General features: G+C 41.6%; 2 protein-coding genes across 9 annotated transcripts in view; one reads left to right on the top strand and one right to left on the bottom strand.

Annotated features, from left to right (window-relative positions):
* Positions 1-9,689, bottom strand: part of PURG (purine rich element binding protein G) — a 31,491-nt gene extending 21,802 nt beyond the window's left edge. Inside the window, exons 1-2 of one of the 3 annotated variants that reach the window (XM_062213295.1) lie at positions 9,607-9,689; positions 8,462-9,325 (exon numbers count right to left, since the gene is read on the bottom strand). In XM_062213295.1, the coding sequence (XP_062069279.1) occupies positions 8,462-9,319 (858 nt within the window). In that variant the 5' untranslated portion in view covers positions 9,320-9,325; positions 9,607-9,689. Of the gene's footprint in view, positions 1-4,189; positions 9,326-9,606 lie in introns of those variants that run through there. The other 2 variants (XM_062213296.1, XM_062213294.1) reach the window with 2 other exon arrangements.
* Positions 9,690-10,309: 620 nt separating this feature from the next.
* WRN (WRN RecQ like helicase) overlaps positions 10,310-25,423 on the top strand; it is a 148,927-nt gene continuing 133,813 nt past the window's right edge. For 4 of the 6 annotated variants that reach the window (XM_062213774.1, XM_062213775.1, XM_062213772.1 and 1 more), the window contains exon 1: positions 10,310-10,488. The gene's annotated coding sequence lies outside the window, so the exon portion shown is untranslated. Of the gene's footprint in view, positions 10,489-10,823; positions 10,951-11,457; positions 11,563-25,423 lie in introns of all 6 variants that reach the window. The other 2 variants (XM_062213771.1, XM_062213770.1) reach the window with 2 other exon arrangements.

The following is a 25,423-nucleotide window of genomic DNA, read 5'->3' as shown; positions in this document are numbered from 1 at the left end:
ATATATATACTATTTTGAGAAGAGGGGGTAGAGAAAGAGAAGTTTTTTTGCACATCACTTCATTTTATAGAATTTGCTGCAAACAGACCACCAATTGCTCTTGTGAACCTCCACTAGGCCAAGGACTGTTTATCACATGGAAGGTTTCTGTAATGGGATTTTACATGCAAAGATACTTTTGACATTAGCACATGAGCTTATGCACTTCAAAATATACTTAGTTTATTCTTAAACAGGGTCTCTGATACACTAAAAAGACAGCAAAAGAGAAGTCTGTGGAGAACCGTGCCACTCTTTTAATCCTCTCTGCGGGCAGTGTGACACTGCCCAGTGCAGGACTCCAAGAGAGAGGGCTCTGTCTGCTGCTCTCTTCTCCAGTCATCAACCTTTGCAGTTTCTCAAACTGTTGGTGACTGCTTAACCTTTGCATACCCTACAAGTGATAGTTCCTTCTAAAACAGAACCACACTGTTCACAGGTCAGTGTGCTTCCTGATGTTCTCCATTAAACATCATTATTTGTAACCTGGAGATCAAAGGCAGCACTATATCTTGGGGACCACTATAATGATAGTTGCAGTGTATTACTTAGCAATGTAATTTATAGTTATTTCAAGAACAATGGCATTCCAAGAAGTGGTATTAATTTTTAAAATTTCTCTGCCATACAAAATGTAAGACATGATTATAGGATGTGTAGAGATATGCAATGTTCCTTCAAGAATGAGATCTCACATAAATAATAAAAATTTCTCTTGTAAAAAATTAAAGCGTAGGACAGATATGTGATCAGTATACAGCAGTTTGCTCTTAATAAGGACTAAGAATGAAATTTTGTTTTGCATGGCCAAAGAGATCCATATTATAAAACTGACATTTCTGCATTGCTCCTTTGGCTGTCATTATACATAGTTGCATTATTATAGCTGTTTTTAATATAAAATTTTTTCTTTCATCTTTCACTGACACAGAATTTCAAAAGGTTAGGGTAGGAGGGAACTGTAGCTTCAGGCACAACACTGTTGATGTTTCATAGTCAGGCCATACATTGGCAGAATTAGTTCTTCCTAATCTTTCTCAAGTGTTCTTTTAATGGTAATTTTGAGAATTACATATTTCTCTTTTCTGTTAAACTAGATTGATTTCTTCTGTTATAGGAAAGCAAAATCATCAGCCACTATCTTTCGCTTGTGTTTCTTCTTATCTATATCTTAATTTCAGGCAACTTCATCAAATCCACAACAAATAATAAATAAAATCCTGAAGAAGAGCGTTATTTTCTCTAAGAAAAATAAAATATCAACTTTAGGTAAAATATGATTTATACCAATAGTTTGATAAAAACAAAAAACAACAAAAGCCTTTTCTCCCCAATCTTACACTTGGAGCAACTTTAACTTTTGACTTTTTTTTTCATCCCCATTATTTCCTAGGAAAATGAAACTGAATACAACAACTCATAGAACTAAGTATAAGGAGACAAAATGAGAGGACAAACAGTTGCTACCTGATCTTAGAAGAAAGCCAATAGTACTGAAGAAGAAACTATACATTCCATTTAAATGAATTATTTTCCTCATAGTTGTAATACAAAGTAACTTCACTGCAGCAGCACTAATTCATTATGTTTTAATTTATTGGTGGATGTCACTGGCCTTAATGAGAGTAAGCACATTTTACAAGGGATATTGAAAAGAACATAAAGGCTGGAAAACAGAAGTTACTATAAAGCACCAACATGGGAAACTCTTTAAGGATGGGCAATTAAATTAAAGCAAAATTCACTTCTGAAGTGAACACATACTCACACACTACATTGTAAGCTTAAACAAGTAAATACTTGTAGATCTGTACCAGTTTTATAGTTTCTATAAAGGACAATGAATTATTCATCACTGAAATACAAGCAAACTTTTTTATGCATTAAAAATATGCTTAAGAGAAACTTGTCTTCCAACAACACCTCACTCATTTTGTAATCAGAAAATTATGCCACCAATTATAGGGATAGTCTAAAGTTTAAACCAGCGCTTTAAGTTTTTAAATCTTCCAACATTTTTATAGGATTTACACCTACTATAGGACTTATACCTACTCATTAACACAATTCTTCCTTAACCTGCATATTCTTTAAGATATTTCTAACTGTATTGGAACTTTTACTTTGGTTGTTTTAATTTACAACTAAATGGGATCTTTAACTTTCCAGATAATTTTTTTTCTTGGTAGTTAATAGAAAAGTGATCCTAAAATACATTTTTGATGGAAGTGAAACAGAATGATGATTTCTTAGGGGGAGACTTCGAGAACGAATAAAGTAGTTTTGCTTATATTTTCAATGAATGGTAATAATGCTAATTTCATATTTAAACAATTACATTCTTTCAGTAGAGAATGGAGATGGTTTCATTGTAGCTCCCCAGTTTTTACTCTTCTGCAAAATCATCATAACACCTTCAGATCCCAAAGACTTGTGATTCTGGATCCATCAATGAAAAATAAGTGCTTTCAATAATCACAGCTAGTATTATTACTTGGCTTAAGGCTTAGATTTGACAAAGTTGCTACATAGACTTTCTCATAAAGATAAGAGCTTCACGTTAACAAATGAAAGGATTTCAACAGAATTGTAGCATAATCTTTTACTACAGTTCTAACACTCATTTACTCTCAGAACGGATAAAAATAAGATACTAATAACAAAACTAGTAAAAATTGGAACTGGTAATTTGTTGAAGCTTTTAAATATGTCAGTTCTTCATTAGAAAACAGTTAATCTAATATGATAGTTGTTTAAATTATTTGCTATTCTTATCTTCCTAAACTGTATTATTTCAGGAAAAAGATCAATTTTTTAGCGCAAAGAAAGAAGGAAATTTAGGAAGGCAAGATTGTTAGGAACAGGGATAATGGAATATGTGTACATTTAAAAAAAATCAATATTTAGATATATTTGCACTTTAAAAATACCAATGGGATTTATTCAAAATTACCCAGTTGCTCCCTCGGTATACTAACACAATTAAAAGTGAATGATATGTTAACTAGATCAAGTGTAATATATAAGTAAAAGAAAAAAAATCCCTTAAAATGACAGATCCGAAATTGATACTAAGTATGACAAGGTATATGTTGTTATTTGTATGTTTAAAAAGAATATGTATATGTACATATATGCTTGTATATGCAGAATAACTCTAGAAGAATACATAAGGAATTGTTAATATTGATTGCTACTCTCCACTGTCTACCCACCTGTAGTGTTTAAATTTTGTACTATTTAAAAATACTAATTAAAACCCCATTACTAAAATAAATTTAAATGGTTTAAAATATTACAAGAACAAAGACTGAATTTTTTTTTTCTCTCATCACACAAGAAGATATAACACACATTATTTTTCTAAGATCTACCTATATAAATTTGGGTATGTTTTCTTTATGATAGCGTTACTGTGTTTTAAATACCCAGTTTTTCACATGACATTACATCGGGAAGACCACATTCCCAGAGTCATTGCCATGGTATTGTGAGTGATGGATTGTCTCGACAGCACGTCAACGTCCCTACTCTGTTCCTCTGATGGGCTAGCCATTAGCCACCATTTCTGCAGGAAAGTCAAAAAGTCTTTAAGGAAACTTCAGAAAGATTTAGGTCTCTTTTCTGGTTGTGACAAATATTACATCTGTATTATCCTATAGTCACAGAATCAATGTTAATTTCTCCTTGTTAAATCATTCTGCCAAAGACATTTGGTGTTTTGGTAAAGACAGACTTCAGGCTAAGTGGTGACCAAGGAAAGCCCTTATATATAGCTTGGAATAAAATTTCATAAAGAGTTCCAGTGAAAGATATTTGGAAATAAACAGGAAAAAAAAATACCCCTTGTAGTTATGAAAAAAAGTGCTTTCAGAAAATCACTTGAAAATTCAAATTGCCTTATTAATTTCAACGTTAAAATAAACCATAAAAGAAATATTAAAGGAATGACAATACATACATCAGCTTTTAATGGTAGCTGCTCATTAAAAATGAGTATCTGAGGGTATATTCCAATTTCATCCTCTTCAGATTGTGCAGCTCAGATGTTTATTTTACTGAAAATATTTGTAAAATTACTATATAAACACATGATTATATTAAGATAGGATGACTATATATAATGTATTCTTATCTATAGATATAAAATGAATGCAGTAAATATAGCACACTCTTGATGAATCGTTAGTACACAGTGATTCTCAGTAAAGTACATACTGCACAGCCTATTATTAAGCAACACTTATCTAGCTTCCAAATGTACACTTAGGAAGTTTTTAGGATGGAAGGAGACACTAAATCCCCCAATACCCTTTTCAGTTGGTGAAGGTTAGTACTATCGCAAATTTTGAAATATTGGATTTATTTAGCAACTGTTCTTAGGCTCTTTGCATTTCCTTAACTTTAAGCTTTATTTCTTTTGTCAGAATGGTTTTTAAATGATGCCATATCAGCTAACCATATTTTGAATTCTTGTATAGTATCATGTACTATCTTTTTTATTAGTTACTTGAACATACATCAACAATAAAACAGAATCATTTAAAAATTTTTTTGTCAGGACACATTTCCAAAATGAACTTTCAGGGTATTATAGGGATCCTTAACTAGACACAGCCTCAACTGCAATACTAATCTGGGTTAGAAATAGTTATCTTTTAAAAAATTTATTCTAGTCCTTAAGAATACAAATGTGAACTCTACTTTAAAATTCTTTGTTAAATATATTGGGATTTGTTTCAAAAGCATCTTCTACCCTTCTCCGTTACATTGACCTAATGAAACCTGTTACTACAACGGTTCCAACACAAACGTATGCATGCAAGAGATCACCCTATAGGTTCTAGCTACATAGTTAACGAAACACATCCCACCTGTCAAGTGGCATAAATTTACATCTTCTATATACAAAAGGTAAAGTGCATTATTAAATTAGTGAACTGACAGATTGTCTGCCTGGACCATATAGCTTTGCGAATAGACAAATGTGAAATTCTCCCATTAGAACCAACTATTTCAAGAGGTTCCAACTAGCTTTTCCACCCTGTCATTTATTTTTTGGCCATGCTCTTTAGTGCAAATAAGCTTGTGTTTGACTCAAGTTTAAGGGACATGGCAGTTTGGGGCTTTAACAAGGAAAATTATAAAATGTGGCAGAACTTTAATACCTTTATAATACATTGCATCATTTGCATATAAGCAACAGATTAGTGCTGCTTTCAATTGCTAGGAGCATACTGCCAACTATCATGAGGAACCCGTTTCCAAATTTCATACGATTAGCTTATATTGTTACAGTTTTGAGTCTGTACCACATTATGCCTGGATTATTATGTGCAAACATCATCAGTGTTTTAGCATTATACAGTGAACTAGTAATTTTGGTTACTACTTTACGCTCATTTTTAAACTAACATCCAGTTGCCTTAAGAGTTTAATATCATCAAGGCAGGGATCCTGTTACTTTGAAGAATACCATGTACACTTGCAGCTCCATTTATGTTACAAATGACAATAAATAAAATGTATATTGCACAGATAAGAATAGTAGCTTACTTTACAAGATACATGGCAATACATGTCCTAATACCAGAGTTTTGAGCTGGATCATATTATTATGGCTAATGAATTTTTGGGAATTTTAAGTATCAAATAAAAAATCATAGCATCATTTCATTTTTCAGTGAATACATGAACTATGAAAAAGTGAAACAAAAGGACTGGTAGAAGGCTTAATGATTCTAGCATATAGATACATCTGTCCAATCTGCAACAGTGAGATGGTAAAAACTCTGAAGTCTACATACATGATAGGAAACGTGGCGGCTTAACTAGGACTTTACTTAAATAACTAATGCAAAATCAAACTGATATTTACATTCAATGAATGAAGGATACTTAGGTTTGATTCTGACATTGTAGTATGTGTGCACATATATGTATGGGTATGTATATAGACACACATATGCAAATTTTATCAAACTAAAGACCAAAAAAGAATGACTTAGACCTAATGCATATAAATATTTTAGAAAGGAAGATTTTAAGAGCGAGTATACACTCATAACGATAGTGAGAGGAACAATCGAATACTGGGATATTCAAAGCTCCAGTTTGCCAAAGTCTGACAGGTTGATTATTATTAATAGGCACTATGATGGGCAGCAATAACAATCAGTAGTACAGTAATTCAAGTGCACATCACTCCTTCAAATACCAGGAACTACTTTTTAGCAAGACTACATAGTTATTTTTACAGTTAGGACTGTTTAAAAATCCTTGCTACTTTTAGAGTCTCAACACCCACCATGTGCTATTAACTCTAGTACTAACATTATCTTCTAACCTTCCGTTGTTCCGTAGCGATCCAGATGGTCCACAATTATAATGAACTGAGATTCCTTCATACTAGCTGAGGAAACGTGAAATACAATCTGCAAACCAACACCAGTATATAGGTCTGGGTTACTGATTGCTTGTTCTCAAGTAGCAGAAACCAATGAAATTAATTTCTTAATTCGTCCTGTTAGGTTTCCTTAGTGACCTTATACTTAAATGTATTTGGGGGCAAACCTTTGGAGGAAAGAACTGTTAAAATAATTCTGAATTACTTAGAGTATACAGAAGAAGAGCTACATTCTGATTTCAAACCAAGAAGCCAGCTCTCATCAATAAGAGCTATGTTTGGAAGTTGGAATCAGTGTTCTGGCTCTTAAACATGAATATATGGACTTAATTGTATGGGAAATGAATAAAGCCAAGTTAAAAGACAGTTATTTCATTCAGAGTAAAATGTAGCTCAGGAGATGAAATTTCAGGCAGTTAATACAGGATGGGTTGGTACACGTAGACACTATATCCATTTGTTTAAAAAAATTGCTTAGGTGTTGAAAGATTGCTGTGGCACTTCCTGAAAAGCAATTTTTAATACAGGTAAATGGGTGATTCTTGTGTAAAGTAAACCTCTTTAAGAATCATAAAAAGCACCTTAGAAAATGCCTGAAATCTTCTCTTAAATATATTTATAACCAATCTTCAAATAATATTTTTTATACTGATAATTTGAATTCTAAATGTTTTTCTTTTTAGAAAAAACATGTGTTTTTTTTTTTTTTTCTTTTTTTTTTTTCTGGAATTAAAACACCTGTAAAAGTCAGGTTTATTCTGGAAGAGTTGACATGGTTTTCAGGGTAGCAACTGCAGAAGTGCTACTAAAATGTTTTATTACAGATGTTATTTTTAATATCACTTTATCAGTTAACTGGTATACCAACCCCTCTGAAAGAGTGTTAAAGAAGAAGCATAAAATATAACATCTTGAGTCCATGATATATTTTTGGGGGGGGGGGGCAGGAGGGAACCTCTCACAATCTTAAATTAGCATGAAAAACTAAAACACCAAGATTTCCATAGCAAAGCCACTGGACGAAGCCTCTCACCCAATACTAACATAAAAATTCCTGAAACTTGGAAAGTCAATTAAATACATATGGTACAATCAACAGAGGTGAAGATGGACCTGTTAGTCATTTAGAGTAACCAAATTAAAACTCTCCCATGGCTTTGATATGGCAACTATGAGCTGTAGAGTTACCACAAAATTTGAAATTATAGAATACTAGAGTTACTATTAAATATTGAGACACTTATTTTTAAGGTTTAAGTGGCTAATGAGATTTGATTCTTTAACGATACTGTTTAATATTCAATTACCCAATGGACAATGTTTCTACTTGTACTTTTATAAATAAGTATGTATACTATACCGGAGGTCAATTTCTGTTTCTGTGGTAACTGTCCTACAGGCAAGCTTGGCAGCTTTTAATGAAGTAGGAATGGGATACTTTTTTTTTTGGGGGGGGGGGAGACTTGTGAAATAGAAAGTCACACTTCTGTATTTAAGTATCCGTATCTTTGTTCAGGATTACGTCATAACGCAATGTAAATCTTAGTTACGGTATTTAGAAGGTCAGAATGTCACGTTTTGTGCTGATTTGCATACTTCAATAGTCTGGAGCAGCTGAAGTAGCTAAACTAATTTAGCTTTGGGAAAGTTGGGATTCCCATAAGAATGAGAGTGAGCTATGCTTAACGTAACATGAGAATCAGACTCCTTGAAGTATAGACTACTGGAGGTACTACTGATAACAAAGGGCCAAAAAAGAGGAAAAACTTCTCCGAAATGATAATGGATCAGTACTTTTAGCCAATTTAAGATTTTAAATTTTGCCTGATGGAGTTCAATTTCTCTCTAGTCGAGGCATTCTCCTTCTTCACCACTGGCCCTTCTGCCATCCATTCTCTTTTCTTTATGGCTGTTGCAAATTTTCCTCATCTCTTCTTCATACTTGATAAAATTCTCCCCAAACCTTGTCCAAGCTTTGAACGGAACAGTAATAGTATTACGGTAAGGTGGCCTCACCTCACTTACCTTCAGGAAAATTCCATATTTATTAGAGCCCACATCAAAGTAGAACCTTTTATTGTCCACTCTGAAAGAAGTCCCCTCCGGGAGTTCAAGCGGGTCGTCGTCGCCACCTCTGCGTTCTTCGATGTCCCCTTCGCCATAGTCTTCGATCAGCTGGACCAAGGCATCCCGGAACTCGATCATCCCCTGGGCTGGGAGGACAATCGTCTGCTCCTGGCCCAGACTGTGGCCAAAATAGCCTATCATGCCAGCGCCCCGCATCACGGTCTGCCGGATCCTCAGGAAGCGACCCCGCTGGTTCTCCTTGAGGTCTAGGTAATACTTCCTATTGTCCCTCTCTATATAGTCCGTCTTGAGGACGCTGTGCGGATGCTCCTCCGACCCCACGGACACGGGCGGGGAGGGCGCCGCGTGCTTCTGCCTCCTCCGGGAGCCCGGCTCCTTGCCGTGGCCGTGCTCGGCCCGGTGGCCCTTGAGGCCTAGGTGGGCGTAGTGCTCGATGAAGTCCCCCAGACAGTCCTTGAGCTCCGCGGCCACAGACAGGGACAGGGTCAGCTTACTCTTCCTGATGTTGTCCTGCCGGCCTCTCCCTATCCACACTTCGGCTATCTTTAGGAAGCGGCCCCGCGAGCTCTGCTTCACGTCGAGGTAAAACCTCTTCTTCTGGATGTCCACTCGCTTGGAGGCCAGCTCCTGGATTTCGGCCTGACTGGGGGTGGCCGCCGCGGCGTAGTGGGGGTAGTGGGAGTGCTGGGCCTGGGGATAGAGTCTACTCTTGCTTAGGCCAGAGCCCCCTACATGCTTGCCGCCGCGGCCGCGGCCGCCGCCTCCCCTCCGCCTGGCTCTTTCCATCTTCAGCTGCAGGCGACAAACAGACACACGGGGTGGGGTGGGGGAGGGGGTTGAGAACAATCGCGGGCGCCCCTCGGCCTGCGCCGCCCCCGCCGCCGCCCGGGCCCCCTCGCACCGGCCCGGCTCCGGCGCTGGCCTCTGCCGGACGCGCGGCGGCCGCGGCTCCCGCCTGCACACCTCATCCCTCGGCCGTCCCCGTCCGCCCGCTCCCGCGGCCGCCGGACGACCGCCCGCCTCCTCAGGCTCGGCGGCCCCCCCGGGGGCTCCCCACGCCAGCAGGCACTCACATCGTCGGTGCCATCACCGCCGCCGCCGCCGATGCCCTTCACGACCACCGCCGCCGCCAGCTCTCGGCCCCTCTGCTGCAGCCGCCGCCGCAGCCGCCGCCCCCCGCCTCCTCCCGCGCCGCCGCCGCTCGCTCTGCCCCCCGCCGGAGCAGCCGGGCAGAGGCATCGCCCGCGGCGCCCACCGCCGCCGCCCCTCCTGCGGCCGCCGCCGCCTCGAGTCCGGCCCCGGCCCGACGCCCGCCGCGCGCGGAGAGGAGGCGGGGAGGGGGGCGGCGCGGCGCGGGGCGGGCGGCGGACCCCGCCTCTCCCCCGCGCACTCGCTGCTGAGGGGAAGAGGGGGTCTCGGGCGCTCCTCCTGGGCGCGCCCCCCGCCGCAGCCGAGCGCGTGGGGACGGTGTGCGTGCGTGAGGGACTGAGCGGTGACCGGACAGAGGTGAAGATGGCAGGAAGGGCCGGGTGCCGGGAGTGCTCTGACTTCTCCACGTTCCGCCGGGATGCAGGGCTCCGGGCGGCCCGCGGGCACCCGCGCGGAGACTACACTTCCCGAAGTGCTCAGCGGCAGCGACGGCCTGTGCGCATGCGTGCCGCGCCGCGCCGGCCTCCGCGGCACCGGCTGCGGCGACTAGCGAGGGGCGGCCGGACGGGGCGTGGCCCGGGCCGGAGGGGCGTGGCCCCGGGGCGCCCAGGGTGGGCGGGCTGGTCTCCCAGAGCTGGTGCGTGGTGTGCGCGCCGGTGACGCCGTGCCGTTCCTTCTGCAGCGCGGGAATAAAGTGTGTAGGGTGGGCGGCTGTCCTGGATGCCCGGGTTGCAGGCCTTGGTGTCGTGGCGCCCCACGAGCCTTCCCGCTGAAGGAGAAGTCCCGTTGACCTGGCTCTTCTCAGGGTAACGTGTCCTCCGTCCCCTGGGGCTGAGCTGTCCCTGTAGGCCTCAGCGCTGCTTTTAGGGGGACCCCTTACAAAGGGACGTTCTCCCTCAGAGCTCGCCCACCGGAGCGCCTGGGAGAAGGGTGCCGGGCAGCCGGCTGGCCTGGGTGCTCCCCGCCCCTTGCGGCCCCGGGCGTTCTGTCCTGCGGAGGCGGCCTTTGCTGGTGCAGAAACTGAGCCGCCTCGGGTTGCACCGTGCAGCCGAGGGAAGGCGTTGGCCGTTTGTGGTTTACAAAGTTCTGTTGGATGTCTTGAGTTCCAGTCGTGCAGACTTCAGTAACTTTTTATTTTCAGGTTTCATACGAGCTTTGTTGATTGGTTTGATGTGGAGAAATACTGCTCCCTATGGAAGAGGGTGATAAAGTCCTTAGGAGCTTAATTTAGGAACCTTTGGCAGCATGCTTCAACTACGTGTAGTTTGGTATGTTAGTTTTTAGGGGGTTGGAGGTCAGGATGGGTGGGACAATTCAGATTTTGACATCATTTAAGTGCGATCTCCCTTTATGAACTCAACAAGTATTAATTGAGCCCTGCTCTTGCACTAGGGATACCAATAATGAACAACACAGTCCAAAATCTTTTTTGCTCTCGGAGCTCACATTTGGGTGGAAAGAGGCAAAAAAAAAAAAAAAAAATCAAATATGTCATTTGTCACAGGTGCAAATCCTATAGAGACTGCTATAGAAAAGAGAGTTGAAAGGTGCACGTGGGTAGGGAGCACAGTTTTACAATAGGCAGTCAGGGGAGGACTTACTGAAAATGGAATAAAAAAAAACCCAAGTTAATTAGTTTTGAGAGGCAGAGAGGTAGAGAGAGAGAGAGACAGACAGACAGACAGACAGAGTACTCCTGCAAATGCCCACAATGGCTGGGCCTGGGCAAAGCCAGGAGCATGGAACAACATCCAGGTCTTCTGCATGGGTGACAGGTGCCCAGTTACTTCAGTCATCACCTGCTGCCTCCCAGGGTGTGCGTTAGCAGGAAGCTGGAACTCGGAGCTGGGCATCGCATCAGAGCTGGGCATCAAATTCAGGTGATTCTGGGATGCATCTTATCTGGAAAGAATGAATGTGCAAAGGCATCATGGGAGCCGTGCTTGGTTTTATTCAAAGAGCAGCCTAGGAGGCCAGTAAGCTAATAGGGGAAGTATAATAGGAGATTAAGTCAGACCGGAAAAACAGGGACAGATTATGTAGGGCATAGTGTATTTTGTACATTCTGAGGGAATGGAAACTTTAGGGAAGTTTTAAATTTAATCTTTTTTTCCCCTTTGAAATTTTGGGAGCTTTAGTCTTTGAAATAACCCGACAATAGACAACTTAATAGATGGGAAAAAAATCCTAACATTTATTAATGTGAAAAAACACAAGAGCCATACACAAAGAATGAGACTCAAAGGAAGGTTAGATGGTAGGTACTTAAATAGCCCTCAACAAAGGCATAGGGGCTTCCTGTGCTTGTGAGGGGAGGTGGCTTCAGGTTATAGAGAAGGTACACAGTGAGGCAAAGGTTGTTTTGTTAGGTGGCTGAAGTCTCCCAGGGAATGACCATCTGGCCAGGAGTTAGACCCCCAGTCTCTACATCCTTTGGCTGTTTCCATCGCTAATGTAGATTTCCTTCATAGATGTCTGTTTCTTTTATAATAGGGCAGCCTTTGCCGCCATCCTTGGGTCTGCAGAAGTGTGCAATTTTGTAACCAGTATGCCAAAGAAATATATGTCGGATGGGGTATTTTACTCTCAGGAGCTGATGGGAGAGTTGTGAAACAAACAACAGGATATGAATGATTTTTTTTCCTTTTTTTTACAAATTGTAAAATATGCATAACACAAAATTTTTATTTATTTTTAAGATTTATTTATTTATTTGGTGGAGTTAAACAGAGAGAGAAGGAGAGGCAGAGAGAGAGAGATCTTCCATCCACTGGTTCACTCCCCAATTGGCTGCAACGGATGGAGCTGCGCAGATCCGAAGCCAGGAACCAGGAACTTCCTCCGGGTCTCCCACATGGGTGCAGGGGCCCAAGGACTTGGGCCATCTTCTACTGCTTTCCCAGGCCACAGCCGAGAGCTGGATCGGAAGTGGAGAAGCTGTTGCAAGCACCACTTGTAACGCAGCTTGACAAGGCTGACGCGACGTGTTGGAGCATGGGGAAGAATCTTAATGGCCTTTTCAATATAATTTATTAATCAGTACCACTCAATATATTATTAGTCCACAGGTCAACACACATCTAGGAGTAGAACAATCTCATATAATATCCAGCAATGATAATATGTGTAAAGCATAGAAAGCATAATCACTCTAGTCACACATGGCTAATCTCATAAAAGCTCCTCTTGCAAGGTTTGGATCACGGTCACAAAAGTGAAAGCTAAAAGTCCAGAGTCCGTTATTCCCCATTACCACTCCGAGAGACAGGGTCTCTGATCAGCCACATACGGGCAGTAGTTGTGGAATGACTGGCACTCCGAGCAGTAGGCTCAGAATTCTGAGATGGAGGTAAGAAGTCGTAGTCGCCCTCCAGGTCGAATGCAGAGATGTAGGAGTTGGGTCTGGCTTTGATGTCGGCTCCAGCAGCGGCTAGTCGTCTAGGCGAGGTCGCGTCCAGCAGAGAATCGAGCAGAGTCCTTGCAAGATGTGGCAGATCCACTTGGCCATCACTCGCAATGAGCCATGGTTTCCCGAAAGGATGAAGAGCATCTGTGAGGCTTGCTTTTTATTCACTTTCTGTAGTGGGTGAGGTTATTGGGTGTCACCAATCGTGTATCAGTTAATAGGTGAGGTCCATAGGTGTCACCAATCATGTGTCAGTAGGTGAGGTCAATAGGTGTCACCAATCATGTATTCGTATTTTTTATCATCTAGGTTGCAGAGGTCTGTCTGTGTATTTGCCAAGAAGCATAGTAGCATATTAGCGCACGTTGTAATGCTGTTGAAGCTTGTCCACACAGGGGCAGATGCCTTATATGCAGATGCACCTGCCACCATATAGATAATCTTGCGCAGCATGTCACCACTGGCCTGTCTGTACAGTGGCAGATGTTTGTGTATGTCGTCATACGCTTTCAACTCCAGTGCCCAGCAAGATGGAGTTACTTATGCTAAGCACTGAAAGTGAAAACGTGGGGCTCCACTTTGGATTTTATTTATTGGCTTAGTGGTGATTTGTAACTCTTTTTGGATTCCTGTGGGATTCCCCACAGCAGCCGGGACTCGAACCGGTACCCATATGGGATGCCAGCACTGCAGGCGGTGACTTTACCTACTACACCACAGTGCCAGCCCCCTTACCCGTTTTTAAATGTATGGTTTGGTGACAATTACCCTCACTGTGTTGTGCAATCATCACTACTATTTCTAGAACTTCATTATCTCAAACAAAACAAGGCAGCAACTCCCCATTGCCTCCTCTACCCAGATGGTAACCTCAAATATATTTTCTTTACAAATGTGTGTATTCTGGATATTTCATATAAATGGAATCATTAGTATATATTTTGTATCTGGCAAGCCTCACTTGGCATACTGTTTTCAAGGTCTCTCTTTGTGTGGCACGTATCATAACTTGATCTTTGTATGACTGAGTAATGTTTGTGTGTGTGTGTGTGTGTGTAGACACATAATATTTTATCTATTCGTGTGTTTATGGACACTTGGGACTGTTGCATTATTTGGTTGTCATGAATAATGGTGTGATGAACCTTGGTATACAAGTATCTGGTTTCACTTGTAGGAGTGGTCTTGCTGAATCATGTGGTAAGCTTTTTGTTTAGCTTTTTGAGAGACTGCCAGGTTGTTTTCCACAGTGGTAATATATAGGTGTTCCACTTTTGCCACTCTCTCGCCAAACTTACTTTTTTGTTTTGATGGTACTAATTCTAGTGAGTGGTGAAGTGGTATCTTATTGTGGTTTCGATTTGCATTTCCTTAATGACAAATGATGTTGAGGATCTTTTCACGTGCTTACCGGATGTTTGTATATCTTTCCTGGGGAGCTGTCTATTCAATCTTCTGCCCATTTTTTGAGTTGCCCGGCTCTCTGTTGTTGACTAATAGGAGACTATTATATATTTTGAATATTAAATCATTATCACATGTATGATTTGCAAGTAATTTCTCCTCTGATTTTTTCACTTTTTGATATTCTTTGATTCATAAAATTTTTAATTTTTATGCAGTCCACTTTATTTTTTCTTTTGGTGTCATATCTATGAATTCATTCCCAAATCCAGAGTCATGAAGATTTTCCTCTATGTTTTATGGCTTTAATGCTTATATTGGAGTCGTTGTTCTGTTATATGGACTTTGTAGGGCATAGTGTCACTCTTTTGCATGTGGAAATTCAGTTGACCCAGCACCATCTGTTGAAGAGCCCATCCCTTTGCCATTGAATGGACTTGGTAGCTTTGGCTAAAAAAAATAATCTGGCCATAAATGCCTGTTTTAGTTGTGGAATGTCAGTTCTTTTCCATTCATCTATTTGAGAGGTCTTCTGAAAAGTTCATGAAGGAGCAGGAATTTGGCCTGGCCATTAATATGCCTGCATCCCATATCAGAGTGCCTGGATTCGGTTCCTGCCTCAGCTGCTGATTCTAGCTTCCTGCTAATGCACGTTCTGCAAGACAGCAGGTGATGCCTCGAGTAGTTGGGTCCCTACCACTCATATGGGAGACCTGGACTGAGTTCTGGCTCCTGGCTTTGGCCTAGTTGAGGCTCGGCCATTGCAGGCATTTCGGGAGTGAACCAGCTGATAGGAACTCTCCCTATCTCTGCCTTTCAATCAGAAATGTTTCATGGGAAGTGATACTGTGAAAACACTATGAACAGATTTCATTTATTTTTGCACAAAAATTAACTTGTTATAATGTGTCTGGGATCTTGTTTGAGGAGTTTGGAAGAATAAGACATCAGTTTGAAAAAGAGCCTTTATAAGAGCAACATGCATTCTGCTACGAGGAAAGCAAGAAAAACATCCAGAAGCTTGGGTGGGAGATTGATGAAATTACTGATGTCTTAGGAAAACTTTGCAGACACAGCACCCCAAAGAAATCAGTGGTTTACAAACACATAACTTGTTTTAAGAAGGGATGACAGGGGCCAGCGCAGTGGCATAGTGGGCTTGGCCTCCACCTGCAGTGCAGGCATCCCTATGGGCACTGGTCTGTGTCCCAGCTTTACCTCTTCCAATCCAGCTCTCTGCTTATGGCCTAGGAAAGCAGTGGAGGATGGCTGGAGTGCTTGGCCCCTGCACCTGTCTGGGAGACCTGGCAGTGGCTCCTGGCTCCTGGCTTTAGATCAGCTCAGTTCCAGCTGTTGCAGCCATTTGGGGAGTGAACCGGTGGATGGAAGACCTTGCTATCTGTCTTTCCCTCTTTCTGTCTGTAACTCTGCATAAATAATAAATAAATAAATAAATAAATAAATAAATAATTTTTTTAAAGAAGGGATGACAGTGTCAAAGATAGTGGCAAAATTATCCACATCAGTTGGCGAGGAAAAAAATTAATGTCTGTCATACCCTCATTGAAGAGGATCGATGATCCACAGTGGAAACATCTCAAGGGGCTCAACTTACGCAATTATGACTGAAAAGCTAAAGTAGAGCGAACTTTCTGCTTGATGGGCACAAAACTGTTGTGCTCAGAACAACTGCAAACAAGAGCGGACCCTTCAGTGGAAATTTTAAACAAGTGGGATTGAGATCCTGAAGCATTTCTTGGGAGAATTATAACAGGAGGTGAAATATGGCTTTACCTGTGTGATCCTGAAGACAGAAGACACAATGGCTACTGAGAGGTGGAAGTGGTTGCGTGAAAGCAAAAGTGGGCCAGCGCCGCGGCTCACTAGGCTAATCCTCCGCCTGCGGCGCCAGCACACCAGGTTCTAGTCCTGGTTGGGGCGCTGGATTCTGTACCGGTTGCCCCTCTTCCAGTCCAGCTCTCTGCTGTGGCCCGGGAGTGCAGTAGAGGGTGGCCCAAGTGCTTGGGCCCTGCACCTGCATGGGGGACCAGGAGAAGCACCTGGCTCTTGACTTCTGATCTGTGCGGTGTGCCAGCTGCAGTGCACTGGCCGCAGTGGCCATTAGAGGGTGAACCAATGGAAAAGGAAGACCTTTCTCTCTGTATCTCTCTCTCACACTGTCCACTCTGCCTGTCAAAAAAAAAAAAAAAAAAAAAAGCAAAAGTGGATTGGTGGAGAGTAAAGATCATGGGTGCTCAGGGTATTTTGCTTGTCTTGTTTCTGAAGGGTCATAGAATGATAACATCTGCTTGTTATGAGCGTGTCTTGATAAAGTTAACCAAAGCTCTAGCAGAAACATGCTCAGGAAATCTTCCCTGGAGATTGTTTCTCCAGCATGACAATGCTCCCGCTCATTCCTCTTCTCAAACAAGGGCAATTTTGTGAGGATTTTGATGGGTAACCATTAGAGATCCACCTTAATTGGTCCTGGTTTATCTCCTTCTGACTTCTTTTTTGTTTCCTAATCTTAAACAATTTTGAAAGAGCATCCATTTGTCTCGGGTTAATAATGGAAAAAGACTGCATTGAAGTGGTCAAGTTCCCGGGACTCTCAGTTCCTTAGGGATGGACTAAACTGGCAAAGGGTACTGAGAAGGAATTCTTATCTATGTAGATTGAGAACAAGAGTTATCACAGAAGTGCAATAAAAGTGTTTCAAGAAGGTAGGTGTGATTAATTGTGTCATTTGCTGCTGGTGCATTGAGCCAAGTGAGAATTGAGAATTGGAATAGGATTTGGCAACATAAAGGTCCTCGGTCACCTTAACATGGGCACTTTTGGCAAAATGGAGTGGTTAAAGCAGGCTTAAGAGACAATTGAGGGGCCGTTGCTGTGGTGCAGTGGGCCTGTAGCACCGGCATCCTATGTGGGTGCCGGTTCTAGGTCCTGGCTGCTCCTCCTCTTCTCCAGCTCTGCTATGGCCTGGGAAAGCAGTAGAAGACGGCCCAAGTCCTTGGGCCCCTGCACCCAAGGGATTCAGCTCCTGGCTCCTCGCTTTGGATCCACAGAGCACCAGCCGTTGCTGCCACTGGGGAACGAACCAGAGGATGGAAGACCTTTCTGTCTCTCCCTCTGTCTGTAACTCTACCTCTCAAAGTAAATCAATAAAATCTTTTTTTTTTTTTAAAGAGAAAAATTGAAGGAGTGGAAATGGAAATGCTAGTGTAGTTGGCTCTTTTGAGTAATTTTTCTGTGAAAGGAGAAGAGTAATGGAGCAGTTTGCCAAGAGTTAAGGCTTTCTTTTTATGTTTGGGTGAATTTGCAGTATTCTTATGTACTGGTGAGACTTTTCTGATAGACTAGTAGAGAATAAAAAAATTTAGGATTCAAGAGACAGGCAGAAAAACGTTCTTAAGGAGGAGGGATATGGAATCTAGTGTACACATGGAGGGGCTGGACTGTGGAGTTCAACCATATTTATGGAAAAGAAAGAGGTTGTATTAATCAGTGTTCTCCAGAGAAACAAAACCAGTAGGAAAGCTGTATCTGTGTTGTATTTATATAAAGAGATTTATTATAAGGAATTGTGATTATCCTCCATGACTTTGGAGGCTGAGAGGTTCTAAGATCTGCCAGGAGATCTGCATAGGCTTGCTGATGGCGTAGTAATGAAGTTAGAGATGGGCAGTGAAGTCACTGGGGTGTGCAGTGAGGTGGTTATAACCTTAGAATTTCAGCTGGTCAAGGGGAGAAACAAGGGATGGAGGATTATGAATCGGTAGTAGGACTATTAGATTATAAGGTCCTAGTCAGGTCAAAAGATTACTAGAATTGAGTTTCTAGACAGAATGAGCTAGAAAAATAGGGGGTGATGGTGAGAGAATTGGATGGATGGAATTGAGATAATGGAAAAATTCCATCATTGGTAATGACATGTTGTCTTTGTCAGGAGTGGAGCAGAGTGCAGGCAAGAGCACTAGTGGGGGGCCGGTGCCATGGTTCACTTGGTTGGTCCTCCACCTGCGGCGCCGGCATCCCATATGGGTGCCGGGTTCTAGTCCCAGTTGCTCCTTTTCCAGTCCAGCTCTCTGCTGTGGCCCAGGAAGGCAGTGGAGGATGGCCCAAGTGCTTGTGCCCTGCACCCGCATGGGAGACCAGGAGAAGCACCTGGCTCCTGGCTTCAGATCAGCGCAGTGCTGGCTGTGGTGGCCATTTGGGGGGTGAACCCACGGAAGGAAGACCTTTCTCTCTGTCTCTCTCTCTCTCACTGTCTAACTCTATCTGTCAAATAAAAAAAAAAAAAATCACTAGCGGAGAGCTAGTCAGAAAACTGGGAGGCATAATCTTCAATATTATGCATTGGTGCTTGTGACAAGTTGGGTGGAGGCAGAGGGCAGGACATAGAAAAAATTGGCTGTTATATTGATGGTGATGGTAATGATGATGGTGATCCATTAACAACCCAATCAAATGCCATCAATTTGATTCATATCTAGCACTGGGAAATTAGGTTATGATTTACATATGGCTATAGTGCAACTCGTGGTCACCCCATATGCCCTTCCTGAACTTCTGTTCTGTGATTAAAGTTTCTTGTAGGAGTAGTAGAGACTTAAACTTTTTTGCTTAGTTGTAGGTTTGAAATCCTTCACCCAGGGTTTATTTTAAGCAAAGTACTGTAGAAGTTTCGCTTGGCAGGCTGCTTCTTTGGCTTGTCTTACCTTTTGATTAGCAAACCATTTTGAATAACTTATTGGTGAGAAGGCAGGCAGAGAATTAAGAGTACTCTTTGACCTCATAATTTTACATGCAGGAATCTATCCTTTAGAAATAATAAGAATGCATAAAGGTATTCATAAACACGAAAGGGTTTAAAGTCAACATTATTTGTTTTAAGATTAGAAACAGCCTAAGAGTTATCAATAGGAAATAGTTAAATAAATTTGATAAAGAAGATAGAATTCTGTGCAGTCTGGAAAATCAGATTACAAACAGTACTAGGTGTAGATATCCCAGCCTGTCAACACAGACATTTTCAGCTGCAAGTAGTGGAAAAGCAGAGTATCTAAAATCTACTTTATTGTAAATTTTCGGTAAATAACACATTGTTATTACCCTCATGCTATATGTTACATCTCAAGAGTTTTACCCATCATATATAACTGTAACTTTGTATCCTTTGACCGACTTTTCCCCATTTCTTACCCACCCCCACCTATTGTATATTTTTATGTCTTTGGTTTTAAGAAATTACACATATAAGTGATATCATACAGTATTTTACTTTCTGTGTCTGGTTTATTTCACTTAGCATAATGTCCTCCAGGCTCATCCATGTTGCTGCAAATGATAGTGTTTCCTCTCTTGTTTAAGGCTGAGTAATATTCCATTGACTATATATTCCATGATTTCTTTATCCATTCGTCTCTTGATGGAATGTTTCCATGTCTTGGCTGTGACAAAAATGCTGTAGTAAACATGGGAGCCCAGATAATTCTGCATGGTACAGATTTCATTTCCTTTGTGTATGTATCTAGCAGAAATGCTGGATCATATGGTAGTTTATTATTTATTGATATTTTTAATTTGAGAGGCAGGGAGAGACAGCCTGAATGCAATCCTGTATGCTATTTTATATGCTATTTTATATATGCTGGTTCACTTTCCACATGTCCACAATGGCCAGGACTGGGCTGAGCTGAAGCAGGGAGCCAGGGACTCAATCTGGATCTGCCATGTGGATGGCAGTCCAATCACTAGAGCCATGACCGTTGCCTCCCAGGGTCTGCATTAACAGGAAGCTGGAGTCAGGAGCATTGAACCCAGGCACTGTGATAAGGGATCTGGGTATCTTTCTTTCTTTTTTTTTTAGCTTTTGTTTAATAAATATAAATTTCCAAAGTATAACTTGGATTATAGCGGCTTTTCCCCCCATAACCTCCCTCCCATCCGCAACGATCCCATCTCCCACTCCTTCTCCCATCCCATTCACATCAAGATTCATTTTCAATTATTTTTATATACAGAAGATCAACTTAGTATATACTAAGTAAAGATTTCAACAGTTTGCACCCACACAGAAACACAAAGTATAAAGTACTGTTTGAGTACTAGTTATAGCATTAATTCACATTGTACAACACATTAAGGACAGAGATCCTACATGGGGGGGTAAGTGCACAGTGACTCCTGTTGTTGATTTAACAATTGACACTCTTAATTATGGTGTCAGTAATCACCCTAGGCTCTTGTCATGAGTTGCCAAGGCTATGGAAGCCTCTTGAGTTCGCCAACTCCGATCTTATTTAGACAAGGTCATAATCAAAGTGGAAGTTCTCTCCTCCCTTCAGAGAAAGGTACCTCCTTCTTTGATGGCCTGTTCTTTCCACTGGGATCTCACTCACAGAGATATTTCGTTTAGGTCCTTTTTTGCCACAGTGTCTTGGCTTTCCATGCCTGAAATACTCTCATGGGCTTTTTAGCCAGATCCAAATGCCTTAAGGGCTGATTCTGAGGCCAGAGTGCTGTTTAGGATATCTGTCATTCTATGAGTCTGCTGTGTATTGGGATCTGGGCATCTTAACTCGTATCTTCACCACTAGGTTAAATGCCCATTTCTGGTGGCTGTAGTTTTAATTATCTGAGGAACCTCCATACTGTTATCCACACAGTATAATTTATATTCGGTTGTACTAGTTTAAGTTCTTACCAGCAATGTACAAAGGTTTCCTTAGCCAGTCTATCAGTTGTGAAGAAATACCTCATTTTGGTTTTGATTTGTATTTTTCTTTCTTTTTTTTTTAAGATTTTTTTTTATTTATTTATTTGAAAGGTAGAGTTACAGAGAGAAGGAGAGGCAGAGAGGGAGAGAGAGAGTTCTTCCATCTGTTGGTTCACTCCCCAAATGGCTGCAATGGCTGGAGCTGTGCTGATCCAAAGCCAGGAGCCAGGAGCTTCCTCTGGGTCTCCCACACAGGTGCAGGGGACCAAGGACTTGGGCCATCCTCTGCTGTTTCCCCAGGCCACAGCAGAGAGCTGGATCAGAAGTGGAGCAGCTGGGACTCCAACTGACGCCCATATGGGATGCCAGCATTGCAGGTGGCGGCTTTACCCGCTACACTGCAGCATCGGCCCCTGATATGCGTTTTTCATAATGATTGGTGATACTGAACACCTTTTCATGTGCTTCCTGGCAGTTTTTATGTCTTTGGAAAAATCTGTTCAGATCATTTACCTACTTTGTATTTATTTATCAAATTTTTGTTTTATTTGTTTGAATAGAGGGAGAGGGGAGGGGAGAGAGAGATACACACACAGAGAGAAAGAGAGACAAAGAGAGAGAAATATTGATCTTCTGTCTGCAGATTCACTCCCCAAATGCCATAATCCAGGCCCAAACCAGGAGCTGATAATTAAATCTGCCATATGGTGGCAGGGACTCAGCCACTGGAGCTGTCATTTGTGGCCTCCTGGGAAGGACATTAACAGAAAGCTGAAATCAGGAGCCACGCCAAGACTTGAACCCAGGCAGTCCCACACAAGATGTGGGTGTCCCAACATGCTGTCTCAACCAGTGTGCCTAACACCTGCCCTCCTTTGCCCACTTTTAGTCTGTTTTAGTTTTTGCTTTTGAGTGGTGGGAGTTCTTTATGAATTCTGCGTAGTAACCCCTTATCTGATATCTATTTTGTAAGTATTTCCACCCAATCTGTAAACTGCCTTTTAATTTTGTTGATTGGTTCCTTTACTTTACAGAAGCTTTTTGTCTGAGGTAGCCCCACTTCTTTATTGCTTTTGTTGCTTGAGCTTTTGGTGTGATATCCAAAAAATGATAGCCAAGGCCAGTATAAAGAAGTTTTCCCTCTTGGTTTTCTTCTAGAAAATTTAGTTTTAGGTCTTATGTTTAATCTATTTTGAGTTGAGTTTTTTGTGTCTGTTAAATTTTATTTTATTTTTTAAAGTTTTTATTTATTTTTATTTGAGAGTCAGAGTTACAGACAGAAAGAGGGAGAGAGGACAGAAAGGCCTTCCATCTGGTGGTTCACTCCCCAAATGGCTGCAATGATCAGGTTTGGGCAGATCCTAAGCCAGGAGCTTCTTCCCAGTCTCCCTTGTGGGTGCAGGAGCCCACTTGGGCTGTCTTCTATTGCTTTCGCAGGCCATTAGCAGGGAAGTGAATTGCAAGGAAGCAGCTGGGACATGAACTGGCACTTGTATGTAGGATGCTGGCATTTCAAGCAGCCGCTTAACCCGCTGCACCACTACTCTGGCCCCATGGAATTTTGCTAGTAATTCTGTTGCATCTGTATATTGCTTTGGGTAGTGTGGACGTTTTAATAATATTAGTTATTGTAATACATCCACGTGTGATTTTTAAAATTTATCACTGTCATTTTCCAATTCTCTCATCGTTCTACATGTATGGATTTTTTTTCATTTTCTTAAATTTATTCCTTAGTATTTTATTCTTTTTGATCATAAATGAGATTGTTTTCTTGATTTCATTTTTGGGTAGAAAGTTATTGGTGTAAAGAAATGGAACTCATGTTTCTGTATGCATTTTGTTTTCTGATTTACTGAATTTGTTTATTCTAACTTTTTTTTAATGGAATCTTTAGGGTTTTCTACATATAGGATTGGACATGGTATGTTTTGTTCCATTGCTTTATTTCTCTATTCTTACACCAATTACACACTTCTTGAATTACTTTGGTTTTGTTCTATTTCACATTTAGGAAGGTGTTTTCCCTTACTCGTTTCATTTAGTCATTTTTTAAAGTGCTGCTCTTGAGCATTTTCTTTTCCCGGTGAACTTTAATATAAATGTGTGAGGTTTGATGAAAAATTTTGCTGACATTTTTTCTTGGTATTGCTCCTAGAGTGTATTGATTTAGTTAATACATTAAAGGTTTTGAGTCAGTGTGTCTCACCTGTGGTGGAGAGTCACTTGTTCTTTAGCTCCCCTGGAAACCCAGAAGGTTAGAGGTATTGGTTCTTAGTTTGTGGTAGGAATAAAAGGAGCCATCAGGAAAAACAACAACAACAACAAAACAAACAAACAAACAAAAAACCAAAAACTTATCAGAGCTGGGCAGCCCTCCTGTAAATCTGGTGTGAAACATGAGTCATCACCTATTGGTATCTAATGTGTGTTTGCTGCACATTCATACAGTGCAGTCACTCCAGTACGGTGGAAAAGTTATTGGCCTGGAGGATAACATTCTTCCTTTCAGAAGGTACACAGTAATAAAATTGCTGATCTTCCTTCCTTCTTATGTTACATGAATATAAACTCACCCTGTCTTAGGAGTCTGTAGTTGATGTTCTTGTGAGAATCTGCACTTATAGTTGCCTACAGGATTGCATACAGGATTGTGTATGAATTTTCCAATGTCTTTTTCACCCAGTCTTTTTATCTTTCCATTTTCTTCTCACACTTTAAGTTGATTTTGTTATAAACCTTATGCATTTTGGTTTCTACCTGCCTGTGCTGAATTTCTACCCAATGAAGAGTTTTTAATCTAAACTTAAACGTCACTCTGATTTAGATAAGTTATAATTTTGTTAAATTATTGCTGAAAGGTTATTTCGATTCTTACTCTGATCCTAAAAAGTTTAAGTTTTCTACTTATGAAATAAGGAAACTTTTGGTTCTGTATGCTTTGTTGTGACTATTTTTTAAATCCAAAACAATTTTCTTAAAGTAAGAGATTAAAGAAAGGGTTTGACTACACAGTTATATATATATTTACAGTTGTGTTTGTGTGTCAGAGTGCAGGTGCGGAAAACTTGATTCAAACAGGCTTAAAAAATAAGGAAGCTTACCATTTAGTATGCCTTGAAGGTCAAAATAGGCTGAGTTCAGGCTGCTTTAGTGCATTGGCTGTCGCTCCATTTCTCATTTCTGCTTTCTTCTGTGTGTTGGCTTTGTGCACAAGCTGACTTTCATTATGGTGGCAAAAGGCTATGGAAGTTCTGGGCATCACAATCTCAAGTGGAAGGTGTTTTTCTGGTGGTTTTCTTTCTTTGCTTTTTTTTTTTTTTAAATTTATGTATTTATTTGAAAAGCAGAATTACAGAGGCAGATGCAGAGAGAGAGAGAGAGAGAGAGAGAGAAAGAATCTTCTATCTGTTAGTCCACTCCTGAAATGGCCACAACGGCTGGTGCTGAGCCGACCGGAAGCCAGGAGCTTGGAGCTTCCTCTAGGACTCCTGTGTAGGTGCAGGGGCCCAAACACTTGGGCCGTCGTCCACTGCCTTCCCAGGCACACCAGCAGGGAGCTGGATCGAGGGGGAGCAGCCGGGACTCTAACTGTTGTCGATATGGGATGTAGGCAGTGCAAGCGGCAGCTTTACCTGCTAAGCCACAGCACTGGCCCTGGTAGTTTTCTTATAGGAACAAGGACAGTATTGTTCTCAGAAATCCTCCCCAAAACCCATGTTGTATCTCATTGGCCTGAATTAAATCAGATTTTTTAGGGTGGGCGTTGTGGCGTAGCCCAGGATGCCAGCATCCCATATTGACGCAAATTTGTGTCCTGGCTTCTCTGCTTCCGATCCAGCTCCCTGCTAATGTTCCTGGGAAAGCCGAAGAAGATGGCCAGTGGGGGAGCTCCTGGCTCCTGGCTTGTTGGGGACATTTGGGGAGTGAACCAACACAGATGGAAGCTCTCTTTCTCTCTGTTTCTTCTCCTCTCTCTGCAACTTTTCAAATAAAACAAATAAATCTTAAAAACAAACAAACAAACAAACAAACCTGTAGCTTTTATTCTTTAATCAAAGCCAGGGGAATACTTGCCCTTGGACCTGAGGTCTGAGTCGTCACTGTGGCAAGGGGAATGGGATTACTTTTGGACCTGATGGGGCTACCATGGGACCAAGTGGGGCAGTTTCCCTAAAGCACATTGGCTTTATTGGTAGCTGATTGTTAC

Source organism: Lepus europaeus, chromosome 16, assembly GCF_033115175.1.
Source record: "Lepus europaeus isolate LE1 chromosome 16, mLepTim1.pri, whole genome shotgun sequence".
NCBI classification, from domain to species: Eukaryota; Metazoa; Chordata; class Mammalia; order Lagomorpha; family Leporidae; genus Lepus; species Lepus europaeus.
The sequence above is the reverse complement of the archived record's forward strand: the minus strand, read 5'-3'. Positions and strand labels throughout refer to the sequence as shown.